This window comes from Eptatretus burgeri, chromosome 5, assembly GCF_056783735.1.
Source record: "Eptatretus burgeri isolate ZD-2024b chromosome 5, Ebu_testis_v1, whole genome shotgun sequence".
Taxonomy (NCBI): Eukaryota; Metazoa; Chordata; class Myxini; order Myxiniformes; family Myxinidae; genus Eptatretus; species Eptatretus burgeri.
The window spans coordinates 6959943-6978327 of NC_140965.1; the positions used below are offsets into that span (position 1 = coordinate 6959943).

At 46.0% G+C, this 18385-nt stretch overlaps 1 protein-coding gene across 4 annotated transcripts in view; it reads left to right on the plus strand.

Annotated features, from left to right (window-relative positions):
• Positions 1-18385, plus strand: part of LOC147025789 (kinesin-like protein KIF13A) — a 178372-nt gene that overhangs the window by 117452 nt on the left and 42535 nt on the right. For 3 of the 4 annotated variants that reach the window (XM_085880594.1, XM_085880597.1, XM_085880596.1), the window contains exons 18-29: positions 2114-2276; positions 3397-3537; positions 3982-4125; positions 4221-4379; positions 5069-5251; positions 5436-5590; positions 6931-7063; positions 7342-7554; positions 9680-9700; positions 9937-10036; positions 10399-10525; positions 10746-10801. In XM_085880594.1, coding sequence (XP_085736720.1) covers positions 2114-2276; positions 3397-3537; positions 3982-4125; positions 4221-4379; positions 5069-5251; positions 5436-5590; positions 6931-7063; positions 7342-7554; positions 9680-9700; positions 9937-10036; positions 10399-10525; positions 10746-10801 — 1595 coding nt within the window. The remainder of the gene's footprint in view (positions 1-2113; positions 2277-3396; positions 3538-3981; positions 4126-4220; positions 4380-5068; positions 5252-5435; positions 5591-6930; positions 7064-7341; positions 7555-9679; positions 9701-9936; positions 10037-10398; positions 10526-10745; positions 10802-18385) is intronic. The other variant, XM_085880595.1, reaches the window with a different exon arrangement.

Consider the following 18385-nt stretch of genomic DNA (forward strand, 5'->3'; position numbering starts at 1 on the left):
GTTCTATGAATCAGTGTCTGATTGGGTGGATGAGGGAAAGGCAGTGGACATAGTATATCGGGACTTTAGGAAGGTATTTGATAAGGTTCCACATCGGAGGTTGTTCGCCAAAGTGAGAGCTTGTGGAGTGGTTGGTCAGGTAGCCAATTGGATTGAAAACTGGCTTAGTGATGGGAAACAAAGAGGGGCTGTGAGTGGGAGGATGTCTTGCTGGGAGGTTGTAGTGGGGTACCTCAGGGATCAGTACTCAGACCATGACTATTCAATATTAAGATCAACGATTTGGATAATGGGGTAAAGAGTAGGCTTTCCAAATTTGCAGATGACACAAAGCTTGGAGGTGAGGTGGATAGCAGAGGGGGTGGTGATGAGATGCAGGAAAGTATTGATACTTGCATAGATTGGGCAAAATATTGGCAGATGTAATTTAACCTGAACAAGTGTAAGGTGTTGGGGATGGGAAAGAACAATGAAAATAGAGATTACAGGATGTAAGGGGTAATTTTGGAGCGTGTCACACAGAAGAAGCATCTGGGGGTGGTAATAGATATGGGAGGTAAGCAGGCAGCTATAGGTAAAACAAATAGGGTTTTGGGCTGTATAAGGAGGGGGATCAATTATAAATCAAAAGAGGTGGTGTTAACATTGCACAGGAAGTTAGTGAGGGCCACATCCACAATATTGTGTGCAGTTTTGGTCACCACAATTCCGGAAGGACATGCATGCCATAGAGAGGGTTCAGCGCAGCGTTACTCGATTGATTCTGGGCCAAGCTCGACTCGGCTATGAGGAGCGGCTGAAGTAGACAGGGCTTTATTCACTAGAAAGGAGGCGGTTATGAGGAGATATGAGAGAGATGTTTAAGATAATGAAAGGTAGAGATAAAATAAGTGAAGATTAATTATTTAACAGAGTAGACAGTGATAGAACCAGGGGCCAGAGCCTGAGATTAAAGAAGAGCAGAGTTAAGATGGTAGTAAGGAGGGGACTTTTTCTCAGAGAGAAGTTAATGCATGGAATGGTCTCCCTGGAAAGGTAGTGGCAGCAGAAAAAGTAGATAAGTTTAAATTAGAATAAATCACAAGTCTGGAGACGGCGATGGTTCACAAGCAATGTACACGGTTCGCCTTTTTTATTTTTTGACCTTCGAGGGGACGCCACGGGGAAAAACGTAAATGATGAAAGTTGTTATACTCGAAGAGCACTACTTGCATACCAACTTTCATTCGAAACAGTTGAAAACCCCAGGAGCTCGATGCCCAATTTATTGATTTTTTTTTTGACATTTTCTAAGTTCGTGACCTTGACCTTGGGACGAAAATGAAAAATCGAGCTCCGTGGGGCTATGCAGGTGCCATTGGGCTAACCAAATACTGAAACCCCTGCCAGATTCGACAAACCCCCTTGGAGAAGATGCAACTTGAAATCGGCTACCCCCTAAAAACATGTTTTTTGGGCGTGGCTCCACCCATAATGGGCGCAGCACGCCCATTCTCAGGAAAACACAACTCGATCATGATATAAACCTCCCACCCAAATTTTATCAGGATTGAATCAAAACCCACGGAACTATGCTCGGGACAGACAGACAGACACAAAACATAACGAATATAGTGGTCACTTACTGACTCGTGAACCAATTAGATCGGTACCTGGAAGTTTTGCGGATGTTGATAAGACTTTTAGGTAGTTTGAGTATTGATGGGTTATTGTATACGGAGTGCTGTTGGTGGGGGTCTTGTCAAGGGTGGGGGTGGGTTGTGTGGCTGATGTCATTTTTAACAAAGCCCATGCCCCTCCCCGAGGGGAAGAAAAGGGGGGGGGGGAGAAAATGACAAAAAAAACTACAAACAAATAAATAAACAAAAAATTATAAAAATAAAATAAAATTTAAAAAACCTCCAAAAAAACCCAATTTTTATTTATTTCATTGATTAAAACCATTTTTTTTTCACTTTCTTCTTTGGATCTTGTGTGGATGGGTTGGTGTGGTGTTCCTGCAGGCATGATGGGCTGAACGGCCTCCACCTGTGTTGGATTTCCTTGTTATATCCTTGTGAAAAAGACTCGTGCGTGTATGATTGTTGCATTTTACCTGTTGCTGCTTCCACAGGGATGGACATTTTCGGCAAGGTCTGATACATCTGCGACAGCAAATTGTGCGTGCCAACGCACTGGTTCGTGAAGCCAACATGCTGGCTGAAGAGATGCATGTCAATACAGACTATCAGCTGACATTGCAGATTGCTGCAGATAGTCTCAGTGCGAACTCAAAAGTATGTTGTTGGAACATCCGACCTCACTTTCTCTTCCTGCTTTGACTCGTGCGAATATGACGAACTTGGTGCCACACACACATATATATATATATATATATATATATATATATATATATATATATATATATATATATATATATATATATATGTATATATATACATATACATATATATATATTTTTTTTAAGTTTTCTATTGAAATTATGGAGGAATGGAGTGGTTTTTTCAAGAGAACCTTATTTTCACATCATCCAATTGTGTCGCAGCTGCTTTGTTGAGCGCAGCTTCACCTCAGGATTTACCTGGTCGGCTCCGCTCCGCAACGTTCGCTGTAGGTTTTCTGGTTGTGTTTGTGATTAATGCTCATGACCGCTCTCAACGGCTTTGTTTTTGGCAACCGTGTATAGCTGAAACGGGGATTCACTCTGGAAGTCTGCCAGGACTGATTGTTTTGGGGCTTTGAGGGCCAGCTTTCATGGTTTCCTGACCAATGGAATGCACTGGGGTGGGTGGTTTTCTGTTTTTTTGCCCGGATAGCTAAACAGGTTTTGCCACGTTTCCACCTGCAACATTTGCCAAGTCAGTAGAATGATAAATATAATGAATACATTCATAGCTGACCCAATACCTATGTGTGCATCTTCCTCTTGAGGATTTAAAAAAAAATATTCGGAGGGACTTTTTATTTGCATCATGGTCTCTTGCTATGTATATATATATATATATAATGCCATCATTATACAATCTTCCATAACGCACGATGCTGCTCGATCTGGTTAATAAATGCAACTTTACAAGCAAGACTCAAACTTGAACCGTAATAATCCTCTGAGGCTGTTCAAGCTGCGAATGGCTGTCACAAGCCAACCTGTGAGCTTTCCGGAAACTCCTGGCACCATTTGCAGGTGGACACGTAACAAGACAGTTGGGCAGAGCCATTTGACTATGTGCTGTGACCATGTCATGTGCATTGTGCCTTTTGCATCATTTACCTTGCTTGTTTTTTTTTGGAATCTGCTCTTTCCTTCATTAGTTCATTTCATGTTATCCTGATTAAACTGAATACAGTCCTGGCATATTGGACCTGAATTGTGTGTGTGTGCGTGTGTGCGTGCAGCGAGGTACCATGGTCAGCGAGCCAGCTGTGCAGGTGTGGCGGAAGGGTTTTAATTCTCAGCTGTGGTCCCTGGACAAGTTGGAAAACCGACTGGTTGATATGAGAGATGCGTATCAAGAGTGGCGTCAAGGCAACATTCAGGTGTTGTGCAGTATACCACACATCCTGCATCTTGGTCCATGCTTGACTTGATAATGGCAATTGTCATCTCAGCCTTTGCTGCCAACTTCTTCGACCATATGCTCTCTACATAATGCATAAAAAGACTGCCCAAAACGATTATCTTTAAAGGCTTTCTGGATGTCACTTCTGGTAACCATCATGGCTGAATTTCTGCTGCACATGAAGGAGATTTTTGAGGGTGGGAGCTGAGGGGGGGCATTGTTTTGAGCTCGATCGTCGACTGGCTTTGTTTCAATGTATTTAATAAATGTGTAATTATTGTAGCACAACTTTATATTACCTGTGAAATGCTTGTTGTTTATTTCCCCTGAACCCTCGTTTTGCCTCGATGCTTTGCACTTGGTCTTGTTGGACATTTCCATCAATACTTGCTCACTTGCTTTTGTGTCCCATTCTGAACAGGGGTTACGAGATGAAGATGACCCATTTTTTGAAGTTCAGGCAAATCACACACTCATTGGAGTTGCTAACGTGTTCCTCGAGTGTCTCTTTTACGACGATGTGAAGCTGCAGTATGGAGTGCCCATCCTAAGTCAGCATGGGGAGGTAATGCACCTTATTCTTTTAAACTTTCTCCTCGAGTTGTCAACTTTGCCATCTTCCCACAAGGACTGAGTTTCCGCTGTTCGTCTTTGGTGTAGGTGTGTGGACGGCTGCACGTGGAGCTGACTAGATTGTCTGGCCCAGTGCTGGAGGCGAGCTATGATGATTATTACGACGACGATGATGATAGTTCATTTGGAAGCCTTGAAAGTGATGACGAAAATGGAAGAAGTCCGAAGCGACATCTACAGTTTCGGGTGAGACGGACAAGGCAGGCAGACAGAGGAGCGGGGGAGGAGGAGATAGAGATATGGAGAGGAATGGGTGGAGTTTCTGCATTTTGTGAAGTAACTAACTTTGATGTTCCTTGAACATGAACAGTAATATAAGGGTGATGATTTGCTAACTTGCTTTGATTGTTTTGAAGGAGAAATTTTCAATCATTTCCTGGTACCAACAGACTGACTATTCAGAGCTATGGTCGAAAATGTCGACGCAAGAAGATTGGAGGAAGTGGTTGATTTTAATTTCAAGTATACTTAAGCTGGCATATAAATCTTATGCCTGGTGTTGGGTTAATGGCTGTTAAATCTGGTTTAATGGCATGGTGAGCTTGGGATTCCAGGATCCTGAGTTCAAATCCCCCTCGGCTGTTGAATTATTACCAAGTGGGGTTGACTCTGTCTGTCATCCTTCCGAGGTTGGCAAAATGAGTGCCAGCCTGCTGGTATACTGTGTCAGAGTGGCGACCCGTCCAGGATTGTGCCCAAATAGCCAAGGAGACTGCTTCGGCAGCACCAACGCTCTGCACAGAGTATGGTCCCAGTGGATGGATGGACAAATCTTGACACATCTGTAATTGAGATAGTGTAACTCATGTCTGTTGCTGGGAAATATAGAATGTGCGTGTGATCGTCGTACTATTTGCCCATATGTGTGCATGTAGGTGCGAATCCGAGAGGCTGTGGGCCTGCCGGCAGATCTGTCCCACTTCGTGTTTTGTCAATACCAGAGTTGGAACAAGACGAACCCCATTGTTGTGCCGCCAATTATCGACGCTGATACACCCAGCAACTCCGATGTTCCTGGGATTCGCATGCAAGGCTGTGTGAAGTTTGACTATTCAGAGGTAGGGTCGAAAATGTCGACGCAAGAGGATTAGAGGAAGTGTTTGATTTTAGTTGAAAGTATACTTAGGATGAGATATAAATCTTGACACATCTGTAATTGAGATGGTGTAACTTATTTCTGTTGCAAGGGAACATAGAACATACGTACATGTGATAGTTATAGTATTCCTTGTGGCATACCAGGACTTCTCATTTCCGGTAACGGAAGAGTTTGTGGAGTTATTGTCTGATGGCGCACTGGCTATTGAGGTGTGGGGACATCGTCAAGGCTGGGCAGGGCGCATTGCACAGTGGGATTACAGCACACGACAACAGAAGTCCTCATCGCTGCAAGATCGGTGAGGAGTAATGTCATGGGACATTGGTCCTGCTTGGTTTGGTTTATGCTCCGTTTCTGAAATGCGCTTTACCGATGACTTGGAACTTGTACGTAAATCGCATGCAATGCTTGGTATCCAATGAGAAAATCGATGCAGGACATGCCGTCAGTGCCTGCACCACTAATCTATGCAGACCTCATGTTTTGGATCTCCACACTTTTTGACCGTATAAAATTTACACCTGGAGTTTAGTTTGAATCGGAGAGAGCAAAGCAGAATGTGGTCTGACTGTATCAGGAACGCACAAATGGTAATGTTTTTACTCCGCGCACGCGAAGCGAGGAGTGTGGTTAATCAATTGGTTAATTTCTGTCCGTCTACAAACTTCAGTTTATGATCGAGGAACCATGTAATTTCAATTGAATGTGATATTTTGAACACCAATCGGAACGCGATTTGGAAAAGGAATCGAGTTTAGCAGTACTTTGGCTCTGAAGTCATCCCGATCGCACGTGAACAGAGAGTAGTGGATCATTTGTTTTACTCTGTCTGCCTGTCTGGCAGTCAAACAAAATTGAAAATCATTCCAAATTGGAAACCAACTGTGTCTGAGGATGTCACAAAGGACACAAACAACAGGCACGGAGAACTAATGTGTAACGTGTTAGATTGGGTGATGTAAAAGAGGCATCAATGGTGGTAAACCACCCCAAATTTTTTTTTCCTTCCCTACGACCTTTAAAATCTTTATTTTATTTCAATTGAATTATTTACTTGAACACTGTAGAACACAAATCGCCTTTTGGGGCACTTTCAAAACACTTCCATTTAGCAGCACTTGGATAAAATATTATGGCATTGTCCATCATCACGACCAATCAAATTTGCCGCTCATAGACTCTGCCCATGTCCTTGTTTCCCAAGATAGCATGGGTTAAGGTGTTCTATGAACTCGAGTCGCAAAAGGAAATGAGAAAATTGAATCACCTTGAATTAAAAAGTGAAAGGTCAACCTACGACTTACAGTAAGCTCATACCTGATCTGTCAGATCTTAGAAGTGAATTCAAATTTGTTCTGGTTCGTAATTGGATGGGAGATCCTCCATGGAAGGCTGTGGGACGTCTCATTGAGTAGCATGCTTTCCTTTGACTTTTGTCCTGGATTTCTTCTTCTGGTGGATCAAATCTGACTGAAACCACCATCTCGTTATGGTACCTGCATGGCCCCGTGTGATCACGGCTAAATAGCTTCCTCGTGTTATGTCACACAGTGCACACCGTGCAAGTCCATTTGTGATTTTCAGGTCAGACTTGACACTCTGTGGATTTATCTTTTACTCCCCCTTGCCTTCCTGCAGGTGGGCTGAGGTCACACGACGTTTGGCTCTCTGGATTCAAGTGCATGAGATGAATGAGAATGGGGAGTACATGCCGGTAGAGGTGCAGCCATCGCATGAAGTTGGCACCAGAGGGATCTTTCAATTGAAACAGGTACAACAGGAGATCAGAAGGTGAGCGAGGCTTTACAGATAAAGTGGTTACGTGCTCCATTGTTTAGCATTGATTTTTGCATCAAGCAATTTTGCTGATGAGCACAGCAAAACCGATCATTGGAATATTTTAGCAAACGTGGCGGTCTGTTAAACACTTACTATTTTGGGGTGTTCCATCATCCTGACTTGCAAAGATTTCATTTTGAAACATTTGAAGCAAAATGATCCTGTACCTTAATCTTTGGTATTTCCTCGTTCTTGCATTTTGCACTTTAGGGCCAATCACGTCGGTTGCAGGCATCTGTGCAGCCCCTCGCCCCCGGCACTCTGCCCATAATGTTGGATGGCATTGTCTCCGTCTCCGTTGGGGCTATCACTTTGCAGCACAAGGGCAAAGGCCGTTCACACCATGATCACGTGCAGTTATCATTTGGGCGAGATGGTGACCGAATGTCACCAGATTCTTCGGAGTTGCAAGTATACAATGATGTAATGGAGCATCTTATTACATCTATACTCTCTTGTATGTCGTGTTTGTGGTAAACTTAAAAAGGCAGTGTTTCATAACTTGTATCAATTGCACAATTATATTGCACTATGTGGACAACTTCTTACCAGCAAGTGTTCTTCTGTCGTATGCAGCATGTGACTGCTGGTTTGCATCATTTACATGTGAGTGTGACTAGGCAGCTGATTTTAGTGCCCCCTTCAAGGTTAGTGCAAGAATGTCTGGAAATTTGCCGGGATGCCCGTGATAACTCGCCTAACTCGCCCACTCTTTATCAAAAGACACAATGGGATGTTTCAGCTTCACTAGCTCGTGCTAGCAGGCAAGGTCACCTGGTCTCACGTCCATATGAGGGACGGCGCAATTTGCGATACAATTCCCCAGCTTGCAAAGCATCGGGTCGATTTATGTTTTGATTTTTTTTTTTCATTTTCAGTCTGGCCGAGAATCAAACACAGTCTAGACAGCTGAAAGGTCGGTGCACACCCTCTGTACCACCCTGCTATGGCAGCAAGTGTCAGCTGCTGTTGAAACTCTCTCAGGGTCTGCCTCCATTGTAACAAAAGAGGTTGTGAAGGGTGTGTCATGATGGGTTTCATTTATTTGCAATGTTGGCACCATATATCGCTTGGTTTCTCAAGAATATCTTGTGAAGAAACTTCAGATTTGTTTTTGGACATTACGATCAAAGGTTATCTTTCAAAAGCACCAAGGACCTCGAAAGCAATATGATTCACTGAAGCAGAGTATGACTGGGTACGTCTATTCTGTGGAGCTTTGGCACAAGAAGAGCATCATTCAGAAATGGTGCTTCAGCCTCTCAAAATTGAAGAGAAAGAAATCATCCTTCAATAAACGAGGAGGGCTCTCAGGAGAGCGCATGCCACCACCATGCAGTGCCTGATCCACGAGAACATATCGGGCCCAGTACTTGTTTGAAATATCATGTTATACAAGTACTATATCATTTTTAGCCCGATCTCTCAATGGTGCAGAATCACTTTAAAAATTAAATAAATCTCGTATCCAGATCCGGATTCGGATCTTCACCAAAATCGAATCAATTCGTCGTGGTCACACACCCAACCTGTCCAACCAAGTTTCGTCCGAATTCGTCCACAACTTTTTGAGGTATCGTGGTATACATTAGTTTAGCCCCATCTCTCAATGGTGAAGAATCACTTAAAAAATTCGAGTAGTCAGATCCGAATCCGGATCCGGATGTTCACCAAAATCTAATCAGTTTGTTCTTGTCACATAGCGAACCTGTCCACAAAATTTCATCCGCATCTGTGCACAACCTTTTGAGATATCCTGCAGACAACTAGACAAACAAACAAACAAGCCGGTAGGCGGCGATGGGTCGCCGAGCATGGAAACTATAAGATATAGAGCAAAATGGATGTCATATAGCGGATAGGGAATCACCTTAAGATTATGCAAATCAAATCTCATCCAGTTCCATCTACGAACAAACATCCAAACAAATATCCAAACAGACAGACAGAATTACTGACAATAAGGGTCACCTATTTTAGCGATCCAACAGACAGGGGTGAAAACATAACCTCCTTCACCTTCGGTGGTGGAGGTAATGAGGCCTCAGAAACCATCAGCATGCACGCCAGGAAGGGTTGAAGTACTTTGAACAACAATGGCTCAGTCCTGGCAAATAAACTGGAAAATCAAAATGTCAATTCGGAAGTTTCAGGGTGATCATTCGGTGCATCTCGAAACGATCTCCAAACGAGACCTTTCCTCCTTGCAAGTTCTGTGTTGTGTAATAATTCATCATACAAGACCATAAGCTTCAATGGGATGTTCAGGGGGAAAGGATGGAAGTGAGAGGGAAAGGAGTGGGGGCGGTGGAGAGAAGGAATCGTTGACCATTAAGCCAAATCGTCACGTTGAACATGTTATTCATGACAAATGTCCAAATGATGTTGTAAAATTTTGATGATGAATCACACTTGTAAACGTAGTTTGTGTTTTTTCCTGGCCACGATACGTGCAGTAAATGTTTTTATTTTCTCAATCATTCTGCCTTTGTTTAAACCTTTCCATGAGCTGAAAAAGAGTTTTTTTTTATTCCTTTTTGTTTTGCAGGATGAGATGGACAGTTATCAGGTAATGCAGTTGCATCATTAGCTGATATTGGGGTTATAGGGCCACAGAGTAGCATCCTGGACAGTGTGGGTTTCACTTGATGGTGTCGGTGGGATGGAAGAATGTTGTGCATGGGGTCTAGTGGGTTCCACTTGGTGGCCTGGTTGGCAGCTCAAGTAGTGGAGGGTGGGGTGCCAGTTTCTAAGGCGATTATGATTGCTTGGCATTACAAATGACGATGCACATTTACATTACAGGAGGAAGATTTATTGTGTTTGAGGATGTGTTGGTCTGAAGCACTGGAGCGCCGGCGAAGCTACCTGGATAAACAGATTCAAGGCCTCATAGAAAAGGCTGGTACGTGCAGGCCTGCGCGGGGATTGACTTTCTCCCAAACTCTGACCTCTAAATATAGATGAAAAACTTCCTGAAGGTGTTGCACATCTTTTAAGTTGTGTTGCAGCACAGAGTGTTTTGTGATGTTTATGATTTTGAGTGTTTGCTCACATGTTAACAGCCCATTTCATACTTATATCTGGCTCTTTCCCCTTGCTTTGATGAGTAGTGGTGTTGGTGTCGACGATGTTGAGTTTTTCGTGCGTGTGTGTGTGTGTGTGTGTGTGTGTGTGTGTGTGTGTGTGTGTGTGTGTGTGTGTGTGTGTGTGTGTGTGTGTGTGTGTGTGTGTGTGTGTGTGTGTGTGTGTGTGTGTGAGAGACAGAGAGGGGACCAGAGGATGGAGAACGGGAAGAGAGGTTTGTGGATCAGTGGATGAGCTTGACTGAGGAAAGGAATGCGGTGCTTGTTCCCGCCAGTGGCAGCGGAGTTCCTGGAGCACCAGCAGACTGGTCGGTTTGATTATCATGATTCAGAGTTGGTCAGGTGGGGGAGGGGTGGCATCGATAATGGTGTTGGGGTGGGGGTGTGTGTTCGATGTTGAGGTAGACGACATTAAGTTTAGCAAAGAAATGGAGAATGAATTTTAAGTCCAATCAATCAAACATCTTAACCTCAGCCATGATGTAATTTTGGATGGTGTGACATGAATCAACTCATGTTGTTTTTCAGGAGCCCTCCTGATGGGATGGAGACGCACATTCCTGTTGTTTTCCTGAACCTCAAAAGTAAGATAATAATGGAGTTTCGATTCCATGGAAGGGAGATCTTTTTCATGACGTTTATGTTCTCTATTTGTTGCACGTTGCTTTAAAGCAGAAACACTTCAGGTTTTGTCGTCAGGTTTTGTCCCTACATCTGTTTAGTGGTTAGATCTGACTGCGGTTGGAGTGAAATTTTGATTTGCTCATAGTTTTATTGAACTACGACTCAGATTCTGCAACCGGTCCAGACGGCATCAGCCTACGTGTCCTAAAAACCTGCTCTTTTGCTCTTGCTCACCCTCTCTCTGTTCTATTTACCCTCTCATTTGCTCAAGGTCATCTGCCATCTGCTTGGAAATCAGCAAACATTACCGCCCTGCATAAAAAAGTGCAAAAACAGATCCCTGCAACTGCAGACCAATCAGCCTTCTCCCAATCATCAGCAAGGTTATGGAATCCATCATCGCTTCAGACAGTAAATCCTTCCTTTCTCCAATGGCTTGATTTCCGATCATCAATTTGGTTTCAGACCAGGTCACTCTATCCTGGATATGCTGCTTCTGCTCTCCCAACAATGGATGGAGGTACTCAATGCCGGATATGAAGTTGTAGTGTCCGAGGTACAGACAGGTCTGCACAGGTGCAACCTCCCCTCTATGCAAAGCCCGTTTCAACATTTTAACAAATGATTCCGCCTGCCCGTTCGTGGCAGGATGTGATACGGTGCGGACCTTCGATGTTGAATACCGTTTTGACGCATAAAATTATCAAATGTACCTGCGATGAACTGCGGACCGTTATCAGAGACCAGAATCTCAGGTATTCCTTTATTAGCAAAGATCGTCCGCAGTTTTTCTACCGTAATGTTTGCCGATGTATGCTGCATTACTACAACCTCCGGCCATTTCGAGAACGCATCGATCACAATCAGAAACATTTTGCCTTTAACAGGATCAGCAAAATCCACATGGACCCTCTGCCAGGCCCTATCTGGGATCGGCCATAGTCCCGAAGCTCGATGCGGATTATCAGCATCTGCCTGACAAGTGGCGCAATGCTGAACCATCTGTTCAATGTCTTTATCCAACCCCGGCCACCACAACAAGCTACGAGCAAGACTCTTGGTCTTCACGACGCCAAGGTGACTGACATGTAGTTCTTCCAAACAATGCTGCCTGAACTTCGGTGGAATCACTGCCCTCATTCCCTACATAACGCACCGTTGGGCCAACGACAGCTCCGATGCGCGCGACGCGAAAGGCTGAAATGCCGGTGTTGAAGGTAGATCGCTCCAATTCCCCGTAGAAATCGCCTGAACTACACGGACGAGCACTGGATCATGAGCCAATTCCACCGCGACCTGTTTGGCCATGACCGGCCCGCTTTGGACCTGGATCAGTGTAAACACGTCAACCCGGTCGGCTGATTCAGACGAAGCTGGACCCTCTGCGCAAGGTAAGCGTGAGAGACCGTCGCAGTTAGCATGCTTCTCGGTGCCTCAGAACTGAATATCGTAGCTGTAGGCAGCAAGAAATAGACACCACCGCTGTATTAGCTTGGCCGCCACCACCGGCACCCCGCGTTCGGGATTCAGGATGAATTGAAGTGGTTTGTGATCCGTCTGCAAAGTGAAATGCCGACCCAGCAGGTATTGATGAAACCTCCGCACACCCCAGACGAGGCTGAGAGCCTCGTGCTCGATCTGGGCATATTCCCACTCTGCTGTGGACAGGGTCCGGGATGCAAAACAAACAGGCCACTCGGAACCATCGTCCATCCATGTGAGAGAGCACCGCCCCGATGCCGTATGCAGAGCTGTCGCATGCCAATAAGAGCGGACGTGCAGGCTCGTAGTGCACGAGGACCGTATCCTCAGTGAGCAGCCGCTTGATGCGGTCGAATGATGCCTGGTGTGCAGGCCCCCAGGCCCAGCGCTCGTCCTTCCTGAGCAACCGCGTTAATGGCGCAAGCTGCGAGCTGAGCCTGCGCACGAATCTTTGGTAATACTGCGCCGTACCAATGAATGAGCGCAGCTGCGTCTTGTCGCGAGGCGGTGACATGTGCTGAATTGCCTCCACCTTCCGAGGGCCTTTCAACAGCCCCTCCGGCGTGATGATGTGCCCGAGGTATTCCAAGCGCTGCTTGAAGAACGCGCACTTGTCCCTGTTCAAGCGCAGGCCGCACGCTTCCAGCTTTGTCAGCACTTGGGCAATGTTCGCAAGGTGCTCGTCCGCCGTTTTCCCCGCAATGAGCATATCGTCCAGGTAGGTTTGAGCGGGCAGGCCAATGCAAACCTGATCCATGGCTTTCTGCCACAAGGCCGGGGCCGAAGCAATCCCAAAACAGAGTCGGGTATATCAATAGTCTTTGACACATGTTGATTGTCAAAAGGTCGCTACTCCCGGGATCCATCACCAGGTGAAAATATGCATCACGCAGGTCAAGCTTCATGAAGTATTGACTCCATGCCAGCCGTGCATATACAGTGGGGAGAACAAGTATTTGATACACTGCCGATTTTGCAGGTTTTCCCACTTACAAAGCACGTAGAGGTCTGTAATTTTTATCATAGGTACACATCAACTGTGAAAGACGGAATCTAAAACAAAAATCCTGAAAATCACATTGTATGATTTTTTTAAATAATTAATTTGCATTTTATTGCATGAAATAAGTATTTGATCACCTACCAACCAGTAAGAATTCCAGCTCTCACAGACCTGTTAGTTTTGTCTTTAATAAGCCCTCCCATTCTCCACTCATTACCTGTATTAACTGCACCTGTTTGAACTCGTTATCTGTATTAAAGACAGCTGTCCACACTCAATCAGACTCCAACGTCTCCACAATGAACGGGCAAGACCAGAGAGCTGTCTAAGGACATCAGGGACAAAATTGTAGACTGGCACAAGGCTGGGATGGGCTACAGGACAATAGGCAAGCAGCTTGGTGAGAAGGCAACAACTGTTGGCGCAATTATTAGAAAATGGAAGAAGTTCAAGATAACAGTCAATCTCCCTTGGTCTGGGGCTCTTTGGTCTGGGGCTCTTCAAACAAGAGCTTTGAAGATGGGGCGTGGCTGGGTCTTCCAGCATGACAACGACCCGAAACACACAGCCAGGGCAACGAAGGAGTGGCTCCGTAAGAAGCATCTCAAGGTCCTGGAGTGGCCTAGCCAGTCTCCAGACCTGAACCTAATAGAAAATCTTTGGAGGGAGCTGAAAGTCTGTGTTGCCCAGCGACAGCCCCGAAACCTGAAGGATCTGGAGAAGATCTGTATGGAGGAGTGGGCCAAAATCCCTGCTGCAGTTTGTGCAAACCTGGTTAAGAACTTCAGGAAACGTCTGATCTCTGTAATTGCAAACAAAGGTTTCTGTCCCAAATATTAAGTTCTGTTTTTCTGATGTATCAAATACTTATTTCATGCAATAAAATGCAAATTAATTATTTTAAAATCATGCAATGTGATTTTCAGGATTTTTGTTTTAGATTCCATCTTTCACAGTTGAAGTGTACCTATGATAAAAATTACAGACCTCTACGTGCTTTGTAAGTGGGAAAACCTGCAAAATCGGCAGTGTATCAAATACTTGTTCTCCCCACTGTATCTCATCGATTGACGGCAGCGGATACTGCTCCACGCTGAGCCCCGGGTTAACCGTGGTCTTGAAGTCCCCGCACAATCGGACGTCTCCATTCACTTTCAGCACCGTGACGACCGGGGTGGCCCAATCTGAGTACGACACCCGTTTGATCACTCCACAGGCCTCCAGCCTATCCAGTTCACCCTTGACCTTGTCCCGCAGGGCATACGGCACCGGTCGTGGTTTACAAAAACGAGGAACCACCCCCTCCTTCAGGAAGAGCTTTGCCTGCACGTCCTTGAGTTTCCCAAGGTCATCGCAAAACAAACCTTGATGTCTTTGAAGAACCTTCTCCAACTGATCCTCCCATCGGCTCGGCATGGGTTGCACAAGGTGAACGGCGGCCCAGTCTAGCCTGCTGAGGGTCAGCCAGTCCCGGCCTAGGAGAGATGGCCCCCTCCCCCGCACCACATACAACGGAAGCGCGGCGACCTGACCTTGGTAGACTACAGACACATCTGCCATCTCGACTGTAGCAGTGTCGACTGCCGAGTTGAATAATGTCTTCACCCCTCAGCCATAGAATCGCCGAAACCATTTTTGCATCTTGTAATCCGGAAATAAATCGATCCTTGAGTCTAACCGGACGCTCTTCTGCCGTGAACCTGCAGGCCACGGACGAATGCTTCACTCGCGCCACAAAATCCACGACGCGCTCCTCTGTACCTTTCGCGAGGTGATCGAACTGGTATCGAGCGAGCTGTAATGACTTCTCCGGTGCCATGTGTGCTTTCATCTTCTGCACAATGTCCTGAAACGATAGCGTGTCCTCACTGGGCTTGTCCGGCGCCACCAAATCACTCAGTAGTCGATAATGTTCCGTCGATAGCGAGGTGAGCAAGATCGACTTTCGCTTGCTCTCGTCGACCACGTCATTCGCATGGAAATAGCACCCCAATTGTTCCGAAAACAATTCGAAATCGTCCCCGACGAAAAAGGGCACCTGTCCTTGCGCCGTGACCCGGTTATCAATCATCCTCGTCGCCAACTGTAGTGTCCGAGGTGCAGACAGACGCGTGAGTGAAGTAGCGACTCTGCTTTATTGCCCGATCGGATGCACACTACAACAACCCCGAGCGGGCGAGTCATGATATATGAAACCCAACCACGTGATACAGCACAGAAATCAGAGCCATATCTCGAGACATATCGCGTGCTTTTGACATGGTCTGACACCCTGCGCTGCTCACCAAACTCTCTTCCTATGGTATCCAAGGCCATCTCCACTCATTGCTCGCAGACTTCCTCTCCTGTCGCAGTCAACGTGTGGCCCCAAATGGAGTTCTTTCATCCCCTCTTCCTGTCCAGGCTGCAGTTCCTCAAGGTAACGTTCTGGGCCCTGTTCTTTTTCTGGTTTTCATCAATGATCTCTCTGACTCTGGAAAATCCTCTAAATCTCTTTGCTGATGACTCCACCCTCTGCCATACCATCTGTCATCCCTCGGATCGGCATGCAGCAGCTTTTTCGCTCTCTGCAGATCTGGATAAAATCACAAACTGGTCCAACACGTGGAACATGACTTTCAATCCGGACAAATCTCACACTCTCACGATGTCTCTCTGAAAGGACCGTTTAGAAACCCCCCCATCCACTTTCTCAACAATCCTGTGGAAGAAGTCCTTTCTTTCAAGCTTCTGGGTCTCACTATCTGCCATGACCTTTCCTGGTAAAGCCACATTTCAAACCTCGCCTCCAAAGCCAGTTGCCGACTGGGAATCCTCCGTCGTGCAAAGTCCTTCCTCGGCCCACCTGAGCTCCTGACCACTTACAAAGCTTTTTTCCGCAGCTTGATGGAGTACTGCTCTCCTCTCTGGGCTGGTGCTCCTGCCTCCCACCTTTCTCAGCTTCACGCTGTAGAAACCAAGGCATTTCAGATCATTGGCATCTCCCGCAATGAGGCTGAGTCTTTGGGCCTCTCACTCTCTCACCACAGGCTGGTTGGTGGTCTTTCTGTCTTCTACCGTCTCCTCTCCAGCCTCGCCCCCCCCCCCTGCTCTCTCTCTGTGATTCGATTTGTCCCCACCACATTTCCGCAGGGCGCTCAAGGTCCGTCAACAACCCCGTTCTGGTAAAACTACCAAAATCATGAATCACTGCTCACCTTCACTCTTTCCTTCTTCTCTTTCCCCTCCTTTGAAATAAACTCCCTCACTCTATTCAATCCCATTCTTCCCTCCAGGCCTTCAAAACAGCTGTTTACCACCACCTCTTATCATCTCCCATCCAAATCCTCGATCTTTTCTACCCCCGATAATCCACCCAAGCCCACCTCCTTCAAATTCCCTGCTTTCCTTCCTGAAAGTCCCTGTAATGTTCATCTTGTATTCCCCATCCCTCTCCCTTCCACAGATCTCCTAATGTCTCTGTTCCCCACTGTTTTGTCCTTCCCACTCCCGCTGTTCTTGTCTCATGCCCCCCTTGCTGTGCGTTGTCTTGGCTCTCATACGAGCTTCAACAAGGTATACAAAAAAAATAAAAAAACAACCGCTTCTGCTGGGTCCGAGGGTGCTGTTAAGTCATTGTCCTTTTTCTTTCTTTTTTGTTTTTTTCAATCGACAAACAGTAAACTCGTTTTTGCAATGTGGACTCGTTTATACATGCCTGGTGTTGGCTTAATGATTGGGGTGGTGGGCCTTGGATCCAAGGATCCTGAGTTCAAATCTCACTCGGCTGTTGAATTAATACCAGGTGGGGTAGACTCTTGCGCGTCATCCTTCCGAGGTGAGCAAAATGAGTGCCAGCTTGCTGGTATCTTGTGTCGGAGTGGTGACCCGTCCAGGATTGTGTCCAATATCCAAGGAGACAGCTTCGGCAGCACCAACGCTCTGCACAGTCTGGTCCCAATGGATGGATGGATGGACTCCTTTATACATGTGGTAATAAATGTGATGCTTATTTCCTGAATGCACATGAACCTTAATTTTCCACCAGTTTGAATGTGGCACTGTGACATCATGCGCAGTGGTGACCTGTCACACCATCTTGTTTGTGGAAACTACAAAAAACAGTGTGTTCCACCTCCTTTTGTGGAAACACAGGATGCAGTGAACCGGTTGAAATGGGGTAAAGCTTCTGGGATTTGTGGCATCCATGCTGAACTTCTCAAGGCTGGTGGAAATGCTGAACTCGTGTCATTTCATACAGTTCTGTGCTCTGCCTGTAACACAGGCATCATCCCGACTGACTGGAAGAGGGGCCTTGTTGTCCCTCTCTGGAAAGGGAAGGGTGATTGCCAAAACCGCAACAATTACCGAGGGGTGACACTGCTCTTCGTGCCGAGCAAGGTCTTTGCTCGGATAATGCTTGATAGGGTTCGTCACCATCTGCTTGGGCACCATCATCCAGAGCAGTTGGGCTTTCCACCAAAGAGGTCAACGATTAACCATATCCTTGCTCTTCTGGTCCTCACCGAACACAGATGAGAGTTTCGGCAGAGGCTGCTTGCAGCTTATGTTAATCTCTGTAAAGCATTTGATTCAGTGAATTGGGATGCGCTCTGGAAGATTCTTGGTCTTCTTGGGGTGCCACCAAAACTGATTAATCTGGTGCCTGAACTTGACTCTGGCACTGAGAGTGCTGTGAGATGTGGTGATACCATCTCCGACTTATTTCCAGTTGTTACTGGAATTTGTCAGGAGTGTGTGCTGGTCCCCACACTTTTCAGCACTTGTATGGACTGGATTCTGGGGAGGATGTCAGAGAGATCAATCTGCGGCCCATAATTTGGGAATGTCAAGATCTCTGACCTTGATTTCGCAGATGATGCGGTCAACCTTGTGGAGACTAGATATCCTTTTGGGGGCCCTCGAGGTGCTGAATGAGGTGTCCGAAGTGCTCGGATTACGGATTTCCTGGGTCAAAACTAAGATCCAGGCTTTCAATGACATCTTAGATGCGACTGTCCTGTCTGTACCTGTTTGTAGCAAGCATGTTGAGCTCACGGAGAGATTCACTTCCCTTGAC